The following is a 10,272-nucleotide window of genomic DNA, read 5'->3' as shown; positions in this document are numbered from 1 at the left end:
TCTCTTCTCTCTTTTTTTTTTTTTTTTTGACATTTAATGCAACATGCTTGACATTTTTCTATACACATGAATGCCGTTACCTTTTCGAAGCATGTGCCACACACGGCTGCATATGGCCATCATATTACACAACAAAATGTGTGATATTCAAAAAAACATTTGGGGAATACACTTGCGTGTTGCATACACCTCAATAGGAAAATGGAATTGCTAAATCAGGGAGGTCTTTACATTCTCTTTGACAGGACAAATCTATTAATTTGTCAGGGAGAATCCAGCAGGATTAGAGAGACTTGGCAGCTTTGGTGCTACTTGTAGCTGATCACATCCTCGAAAGCTAAACTCCCACGCAAAGGGAAAAGCTCAAAGATTGGCTTGTCGTGACGCAAGACTTGCACTTAGCTCTCTCCTCCGACTGGCCAATCGGTAGGGTTGGAAAATGCGTGGTAGCACTAATCGACCACAGGGATGTAGAACTCTGAATTATAATCTTCAGCATTTTCCTTTTTATCTTTATAAAATCGGGACGGCCAAATTCACCTCATTAGAAGCTGTACCTCATGTGCGAGCTCGTTTTCACCGGGTTTCCCTGTATTCAAAATGTGTATTTTGATAGCGACCGAGTCCCTATTATGTAACAAAATTTCTTTCAAATCAAAAATTTTTTACAATCCTAACTGTCTCGTTATAACAGGTTTGCCTGTATTCCATTTCATTTCTCATCAAAAACAGAGCACCTCTACCCTTTTTCATTCTGCTAGACAATAAATAAAACATATGATGTAATCCTTTGCACTGTTCCACCATGAGAAACAGACTCTGCACAAGTGCATTGACTTCAAACCTCTTCTCTCCTGCCTGGGGCTGTACAAACCATCAGAGGAATTTTGAAATCAGGGGACAGTCAAACCTGTCTACAACAACCACTCAAGGGAAACACAAACTTTGGTCATTATAGACAGGTGGTTGTTGGAGACAGGTTTGACATGGCAACTTTTGGGATAGACAATCTTAATGTCTCATATTATTATATGTATACCACAATACTACATATTCATACATCTACTGTATACGCCAAATATTTTGCGAGGTTTTTATTTTCGCGAATTTCGCGAGTCAGGTGCGATTCGCGAAATTAAAGACAGGCGAAAATATTGACTCTGATCCCAATTTGAATGTGACGTACGCGTGTACAATTCTCCGTTCAGTACAGGACTCCACAATCGCGAATTTAACCACTCGCGAAATCGTCAGGAATTCTCGATTCGCAAAAATTTGGACTCGCGAAATATATGGCGTATACAGTATATCAAGTAATTTGTGTTCCTAATAGATAATTACCCTACCCATCAAACCATCGCTTCTTGGCTAACCCTGTCTGTACCAGTGACTTTGGACAGTGTGTACAATGCTATGGAGTTTCCTGTACCAATCAGCACTCGAAGCAAACAGAGGGTTAAAAGCTGCTAGCAGGTTTCCACAGCACCTCTCTGACCCAGGAGCCATTAATGCTATAGTAAGCCAGTCACTCTGCCACTGACCATTGCTTGGCAGTCACTGTGCATACTTGTCAGTTGTCCAGCAGCAACCAAATCTATGGCCGCTGTTTGAATGAGGCCAGTGGTCGTTATACACAGGTTCTTAACTACACATTTCCACTGTGGAGGATTTGGTTTTTTTTTTTTGTGATTGCTACACACTGGCAGGTAATCATTACAGACAGGTGGCTTCTATTGCAGGTTTGACCATATTTGGTCATCTCTTGGTTTTCTAATTAAATCAAATTTGCTTTTAAGCATATTGGGAAAATTATCTACACATGCTTCCACAGTACAACATTAACTCCTGACGGAAATTGGAAAATTTTCACTATGGTAACCCTGGTGGGGATACACCAGGACTGGTGTATGCTTCGACATCGTCCACTATTTTTGAGAGTGACCGTTGAGGCGTTTTGTCTGTACATGAAGATGTCTCTCTTCCCGTGCATTCAAAATGTGTCAATCTTGGACTAAAGTCTTCCAAGAGGGTCGACCGGGATGGGTCGAGGGAGATGCATCTCACTGCTCGTAGTCTGGATTCTTCTTCAGGATGACGAATCCCTCCATGATGGGTGTGGCAGGTAGGTCTAAGATTGGAAAACTTGTGTCAAGGAAAACCTTTGCTTAGGATTTACACTACAGAAAGATAAGTTCACCAACATCTTCAAATCTTACACACACTGTTAAGAGAGGATGGCATGCACACATCAAATAACGTTTCTCACTTGGTCCATGCACAGTGAATTCTAAATGATTTCACCTTGCGTGATGGCAGTCGGGAACGGCGCAGTGTTTTCAAAAGTGTGGGGGCCCACTTCCGGGTTTCATGAGCTAACAAAGTGATGACACCTTATGTATTCCTTTGTATGGTGCACAAAAAGTGTGGGGGCCCGAGCCCCCACGGCCCCCACGGCTGCGCCGGCCCTGGCAGTTACACATGTATGATGCGAATACCCGTGAAAAACCGGGTAAAACAAAGTATGTCCTTGTTTTAATAGAGTTTTGTGCCAGTATTACATTGCCCAAAATAGACAAAAATTTTAAAATGGTGAAGTGTTCAGCCTGTCCAGTTCTGTCATTACAAAAGGTCTTCCAAACAAGCAAGAAAACAGGCTTGGTCAGGATAGTCACAACATAAGAATGTAAATTGGATGACAGGTACAATTGTAGCATAACTGATTCGAAAATATGAAAGACAGCAATGACAGAGTTGATTAACATGCACATTGACGTGCGCAGGTACAAGTGTATGTGCACATACAAGTATCTGTATGCATGCATGCATGAATGAATGACACCCTTCACAAACAGGAAAAAAATTAAATATTTTCTTTTGTTACTTTCTATTTTTGACACATATAACTGAAAAATGGCAACAACAAAAAAATGCCAGAAGGGCTACCTTTTGCACAATCAGTATCAACTGACTGACAGCACCACAGCTGTAAAGTGATTGTGTTCCATGTTAGCATGCCCAATTCAATTGATGGCTTGCAGACTCTGTATATTTTGCTCAATTTCACATTAAACCAATCAATAAAATGCAATATGCTGCAGTAATTTCAAAGTGTCGTAGCCACAGCTTTGTCATAAAATTTATATCACAGCAAAGCTTTCAGTATTCTCAACATATTTGCTGTACTGAATTTCTAGCATCAACATTTGATGACAAGTTGCCTGGCTTTGAAAAACAGAATATTTTCTCTATTAAAGCGCTTGAGCGTTGCGGTCTCAGCATTAAGTGACACACAGAGAATTTACATGGTGTCAAATTTAGAGTAAATTTATAGATGGTGTGTGAAAAAGGATACATTCTTCCGTAGCCAGCTCAGCCCTCTCACCATAGGCCAGTAGGACCGGTGTGGTGTGAGTCTGGAATCCAGTGATCGTCTTGGGCTTGCCGGCTTGCCCCACGACATCAACAGCCTACAGGGGAGGAGGAGGAGGGGGAGAGGCAGGAGAGAGGGAAGGCAGGTTTAATAGAGATGAAAACAAGTATGATAGCTTGTATGTTAAATTTTGGGGAGGGATTAAAAAAAAAAAAGACTCTCTTGGATTGCAGAGTACATAAGTTAGAAAATACATGTACATCATGTTACATATTTACACAAGTACACAAAGTACTGTAATGTTCGCGGGCATTCGAATTTCGCGAATTTCGCGAGCGCTAAGATTCGCGAAATTAAAATGCATGCGAAAGTTCTTGTCTACACTATATGCATTGAACGCCAATGGAAATTCGCGAAAAATTTCATGCCATGAAAAAGGCCATCGGCTCCAATTCGTAAAAATTTAAGGCGGCGAATATAACATGTTTTACAGTAGCTGCAAAGGCAAATAAAGTACTGCGTCTGATCAAAAGGACTTTTACTCATCTGACAAGGGAAGTGATTGTCCTACTGTATAAGGCCCTTGTTAGACCACTCTTGAAATATTGCTCTTGTATATGGAACAAACTTTCAAAGATCGACGCGAAGAAGTTTGAATCAGTTCAGAGGAGAGCAACAAAGTTGGTATCTGAAGTTAAATCGTTGTCATATTCTGAGAGACTGTTTATGCAAACAAAACACTACTGACCTGTCCGACACGGACTTGGACCGGAAGGGGGCGAAGCTCCTCATCAAAGGTGACCAGCATGCGAGGTCTCATGGCAGTGACCAGACCGTAGAGCAGATAGTGGGACTTACTCAGGATGGCTGCAGGAGGTAACATACAAAGTATACGGAGGTCAAGGGTCAAAGGTCACCATGAAATATTTCTTGTCCAGCTCAAATAGGTGCTACTTGTAAGATCTATGCTATAAAAAGATAAAACGTCGGCAGCAAAACACTCACGCTGCCCACAGAGGTACATACGTGTAGCTCTGCAACTGTTCAGGCAATAGTGTCTGTAATTCTTCTTAGCCTTCAAGAGCATAGGATTTTGACAGTTTAGTCTCAGTTAGGGAGTTTTGAGAAACCACAAAACATAATTTTGGAAGCACAGGCTCCCACATCATTGTATTATTTGGGTGGGGGAAGTGGGAGAGGAGGTTAGCCCTGAAAAGATTTCACCATACACGTATCAATCACTTCATACTAATGAAATACGCTACATCAAGGGCTTTTTTTTAATTTTATCACGGGATGTGGTATAATTGGTTGCTATTGAGATCTAAAACAATAATGATGACAATGACGAACATTGTAAACTGATATTGTCTTCTTGAAATCTTTGTCAGGATTACCACAATGTTGCAAAATGGTTAACCTCACTAATATTATCATCATCTCTTTAGTCATCACCACATCGTCTTCTAGAAGGCCACTGATTTTAATAGCAGAGGTCGACTTTAATAGCAGGTCAATTTTATTGAAGGAAAAATGACTGCTGTTTCTAAAATCGGGCATGCATTTGTATACAGGATGAGCACCATGGATGAATAGTGAGAAAGATATAGGGTAGCAAAGTGTGATGTCATCATGGAAACTGGGCCCTATTTCATAAAGTTGTTCGCATAGTTACGAACGACTTTACCAACGGCTTAATAAATACGGCAAGCCGAGTGGGCTTTATAATCATTGTTAATTTCAATGACTAAAGTTGAAATTTGCAGATGATAATGATTACTTTTAAATTAAACCAATTTTTTGATAGTTGAAAGTGTATTTTTGCCCTTATGTACATGAAATATTACCACAGTCACACTTTTTTAAAACATAAGAGAAAAAAATAGTGGGCATATAATATTGCCGTGGCCCAAGTGCTTATGCTCTAACCCAAGCTACAACAAAAGACTAACATCATCACTTTGCTATTTTATAGGAAGGAGCTGGAGCAGCAAACACTCACTGTTCTTGACGTCAAGGAATGCCAGAGTGGTGGCCAAAAGTCCCCCGAGGGCCACCTGGTTGAGGAGCTGGCGGTCACTGTGGTAGGGGGAGAGGGTCAGGGTGCCCTTGGCCAGATGGGTCAGGCCCTGGGCCAGCCGCACCATGAAGAGGTTGGACGGGTCCTTGGCGTGGTACTGGGCCAGCTGGCGCAGCATGGCGGCCAGCCGGGCGTTGTTGGTGCCTGGAGGAGAGGAAGGGGAGAAGGAGGAGGTGAAGGAGGAGGAGGAGGAGGAGAAGGAGGAGGAGGAAGAGGAGGAAGAGGTTGATGAGAACTATTAGAATATTCCTGCTTTGTTGGGTATTATTCTGAGAGGAATAAAACCCTACAACAGTATGAATGAGGGAGGGAATAGATTTGATACAACAAAGTCTGTCCATCTGAAAAGTTTTCTCCTTTCTTTGGTGCCATTCTAGACAAGAGACCCGCGGGTCTAGCGCTCACCTGAGTATCGCAAGTTCACCTTTCACGCAGTCACTAATCTAAATCATTCACAGCTCTACCAAAATTTGACCAGGCATTCTCAAGTAGAAGATGAAAATGTACAATAAGGGCCCAAGTTTTTTAAGATTCCTTAATTTGGGGAGATTGGGGCCCCCTGGGGCCCTCTGGGTGGGGCATCGTGCCCATTTTCATAAATTGAGATCCTGAGCCCCTAGGGATGCTACCTGCCAAGTCTGACGAAAATACATCATGAGGTTTTCAGGAAGAAGATGAAAATGTACAATTCAGGCCCCCATTTGGACCTTCCCAACCAACCCCCCCCCCCCCCCCCTGCCCCCAAGAGGGGCACCCCTGGATCTCCTATGAACAAACTTGAAACTACAGTCATTAATGTACTCACTCATAGTATTATCTTAGCTCTATAACTTCTGATTCTAGAGAAGATTTTTAAAGATTCCTTCATTTTGAAGGTTTGGGCACCCCTTGGGGCCCCCTGGGTGGGGCATGGTGCCCATTTGAACAAATTGAGATCCTAACCCCCTAGGGATGCTACCTGCCAAGTTTGGTGAAAATGGGTCATTGGGTTCTCAAGAAGAAGATAAAAATGTACAATTTAGGCCCTATTAGGACCCCACCTCACCCCCTCCCCTGGGTCCCAAGGGAGGCACCCCTGATTCTGCCATGAACAAACTTGAAACTGCAGTCATCAATGTACAAACTCATAGTATTAACTTAGCTCTATCACTTCTGGTTCTAGAGAAGAAAATGTTGACAGATTCCTTAATTTTGGGGCGTTTGGGCCCCCTGGGGGCCCCCTGGGTGGGGCATGGTGCCCATTTTAACAAATTGAGTTCCTAACCCCCTAGGGATGCTACCTGCCAAGTTTGGTGAAAATGGGTCATGGGATTCTCAAGAAGAAGATGAAAATGTACAATTTAGGCCCCTTTAGAACCCCTCCCCACCGCCCTCCCCTGGGTCCCAAGGGGGGCACCCCTGATTCTGCCATGAACAAACTTGAAACTACAATCATCAATGTACTAACCCATAGTACTAACTTAGCTTTATCACTTCTGGTTCTAGAGAAGAAGATTTTGACAGATTCCTTAATTTTGGGGGGTTTGGGCCCCCCTGGGGGCCCCCTGGGTGGGGCATGGTGCCCATTTTAACAAATTGAGTTCCTAACCCCCTAGGGATGCTACCTGCCAAGTTTGATGAAAATCAGTCTTGGGGTTTTCAAGAAGAAGATGAAGATGTAAAAAGTTTACGCACGACGGACGACGGACGACGGACGACGCACGACGCACGACGCACGACGGACGCCGGACGAAGGGCGATCGCAATAGCTCACTTGAGCCTTTGGCTCAGGTGAGCTAAAAAGGTAGAAATATGTAAAACATTTCCTGCACTACGTATCGAGTATTATTCTCCAGAAGCAAAGTAGTAACGGGAAAGGCATTTTTCTGCTTTCCTTATCATTTCTCTGAAATATAAGTTGTAGAAATGGGATAGGGGCAGAGATTTGACACAAAGCATTTATGAAATCACGACCAGATCTTTTATTTCCCCTATTATTCACATCCATGACAGAAGAAAACTCACCTGCTCCAACGATGCCCATGGCATAGATGGCATTGTGGGCGACCTCGTTGTCCGGGTCGTGGGAGAACTTGCTGAGGGTGTCCAGGATCTGGAGCTGGGGGTTGGAGACTGAGAGAAGGGCCAGGGCCAGCGGCACAGAGCGACGGATCACGGGCTCTCCGTACCTCAGCTATAATAGGAAAAGGCAAATAGCATATACAGCTTTTTAAAAAGGCTGCAGTTGTAGAATTCATGTTTATTTGTTTGTCTGTTTTGTTTGTTTGCTTGTGGGGGGGGGGGAATGACAAACAAACAAGAAATATATGAAGAAAGAGTTCTTCATATTGTTAACTCTATTATTTCCTGGGAAATCTTTATACAAAGTTTCAGTGGCATTTTGACATGCTGGTTTTGTGAGGGTCAAGAAGATCTGGAGAACTGTACGGGCAATATATTCCAAAGTATTTTTCTATTTTCACAGATTTCACAAATTGACTAACGCTTGCAAAACTGATTTGAAAAAAAGAAGAAGAAAATTTCAAGTCTCCCGCTAACCTGTAAATAAATCTACCATCAACCTTGCTTAAAGTCGACCTCGCATAATTCAAATAATCGCTGAAGTCGAAGGTCTTTTCAAGTCCTCTTCTCTTTATATTCTATTGATTTTAGTCCCTCGTAAGTCAAATTTTCTCCAAGTCAAAGTTATTTCTTCAGTTTAAATAGATACTTTCGGCAAGGTTGACTGTGTATGAAATCTCCTTGTTTGATGAGAAATTAGTCAGAATAAGTTGTTTCCTTTGTATCTGTTGTTATATATACAGGCATCTACCCAAACCTCACTCTCTCCATAAACGCCTCTTGGTATACGTACAGGGATGGATCCAGGAATTCCGTAAAGAGTGGGTGCATTTACAAAATTAAAGGGAGGCACATGCGACCCTCGCCTCCCCCATTTTTTCTTTTTCATTTCCTTTGTTTCAACAAAAAAGTAAAGGGGGGTGGGGTGTGCGCCCTGTGCGGTCCTCCCTGGATCCGCCACTGGTATATTACTGACAAAAATGTAGGGGACACATCTTTTTTGGCAGTGTGACTCACCAGATGTCCAAAGGCTCTCAGGGCCATCTCGGAACCAATCTCCTCCCCCATGGCGATGATGGCGATACCGAGGACCGCCACGGCCTGGTGGGCGGCCAGCTCGGCGGGCGTGTCCTCCGATTTCTTGTCCTCCTTCTTCTTGTCCTCCTTCTTCTCTTCCACTTTCTCATCCTCTTCTTCGATGTGCTCGCTGCAGATGTGGAGCAGGTGCTGCACCTTCAGGACGTTGCCGGTGCCTGGATGCGGCACGGGTGTGACAGGAGGGTGGTTGGAATGTATTGAGCAGGGGTGTGTGGAAGGAGCATGGTAGGGTGTGGTAGAGCAGGGCATGGCAGGAGAGGGTGGGGCAGAGTAAACAGACATTGGAAAATGGAGATCAGAAGGGGTAATGACGAAAATGTGATGACTATCCCAAAAAGTGCACGAGAAGTATTGTAATCTCAGATCATTCCCAGAGGTGGTTGCTACGATATGACAAATCAGGCTATGGCAGTATCCACCGCACGAGAGTGATTTGCATACACAGCTAGTTAACTGCATGCAATTAAGTACTACCGCTAGGACATGTTTTCATTAGGACATACCATTAGAAACGCTCTACCTACCCACTACTGAATGGGAGGGTGCTTCAGGAATAAACGTCAGGTATATGTACATTGACTTTGATTATTCCACATTTTTGATCTTACAATACTCCAATACAAGGAAAAGTACAAATTACGTGGTGCGTAATATATGTGACAGTGCACCTCAAAACGAACATAAAGTCGCACACACTGATTTTGCGTGAGGACTGAAAATAAGTGAAATGGGTCAACCTAGCCGAACTTGACTTTTTCATATTTTCTGAAAGAACGGGTCTGCTTTTACATTATGTTAAAATTTGGTATCATAAAACGGGCAGGAAAGTGTGTTTTTTTAGCAGTTTGTCTCGAACATTTTTGGTAGAATGGTGTGATTAGGTGTGTCTTTAGAATCCCTTTTTCATTTCTGAAAAACCTTGTCCACACTCTCCACTTTCAGCTCTAATAACTTTTGAAAGGATAATGCTACTGCTTTGAAAGTTGGCATCTATTATGGACAGAGTGTGTTAATGAGGCATGCTTAATTTCAGTTTAATCTGATAATCCCTTCATTGTTGTTACTCTGGTGGTTTACTTCCTGTTTTTTTGTCCCATTCATCGCACAGCCAGCACGGTTTTGTAAAGATTAAGCGCTTGAATAGACACTGTACTTCAGAGCCTCTTTTCTCAGTTGACACTTTTCCTGAGTTTGTGCTTTCTTTCCAATATTTAGATAGGTTAGGAGACCCCATTTGATTTGAGTTATCCATCATTTTAAAGCTTAAAGTCTGCTCTTTCAGAATATGGTCTTAACTAAAAATTTACGTCTGGCGACTTTTTGTTTGTTTTGAGGTGCAGGGTCACATATGTCCCCGCCGGAAGTAGCATTTAGTAGCAAAATGTACAATATAGGTAAAAAGATCAAGGTCAAAGGTCAAAGAAGTCAAAGGTCAAAATTCTATGTAGAAGTTTTGAAGCCCTCACCTAGTGCCATCACATAAAGCAAACGGAATCGAAATCGGGTTAGAAATGGCGAAGGAGTAGCATTTGGTAGCAAAATGTACAATATAGGTAAAAAATCAAGGTCAGAGGTCAAAGAAGTCAAAGGTCAAAATTCTGTGTAGAAGTTTTGAAGCCCTCACCTAGTGCCATCACTTTAAGCAAACGGAATTGAAATCGGC

The 10,272-nt window shown here is 42.7% G+C and overlaps 1 protein-coding gene across 1 annotated transcript in view; it reads right to left on the bottom strand.

Annotated features, from left to right (window-relative positions):
• Positions 1–2,034: 2,034 nt before the first annotated feature.
• The window catches only part of LOC139720768 (26S proteasome non-ATPase regulatory subunit 2-like), a 29,264-nt gene continuing 21,026 nt past the window's right edge, over positions 2,035–10,272 (bottom strand). The window contains exons 15-20 of the mRNA XM_071632111.1: positions 8,529–8,764; positions 7,455–7,623; positions 5,373–5,594; positions 4,119–4,237; positions 3,353–3,467; positions 2,035–2,128 (exon numbers count right to left, since the gene is read on the bottom strand). Coding sequence (XP_071488212.1) covers positions 2,061–2,128; positions 3,353–3,467; positions 4,119–4,237; positions 5,373–5,594; positions 7,455–7,623; positions 8,529–8,764 — 929 coding nt within the window. The 3' untranslated portion in view covers positions 2,035–2,060. The remainder of the gene's footprint in view (positions 2,129–3,352; positions 3,468–4,118; positions 4,238–5,372; positions 5,595–7,454; positions 7,624–8,528; positions 8,765–10,272) is intronic.

This window comes from Diadema antillarum, unplaced genomic scaffold (genome assembly GCF_040938485.1).
Source record: "Diadema antillarum isolate AM-2024a unplaced genomic scaffold, OU_Dant_1.0 scf00000133, whole genome shotgun sequence".
NCBI classification, from domain to species: Eukaryota; Metazoa; Echinodermata; class Echinoidea; order Diadematoida; family Diadematidae; genus Diadema; species Diadema antillarum.
Note: the sequence above shows the minus strand (reverse complement) of the source record. Positions and strands in the feature narration are given on the sequence as shown.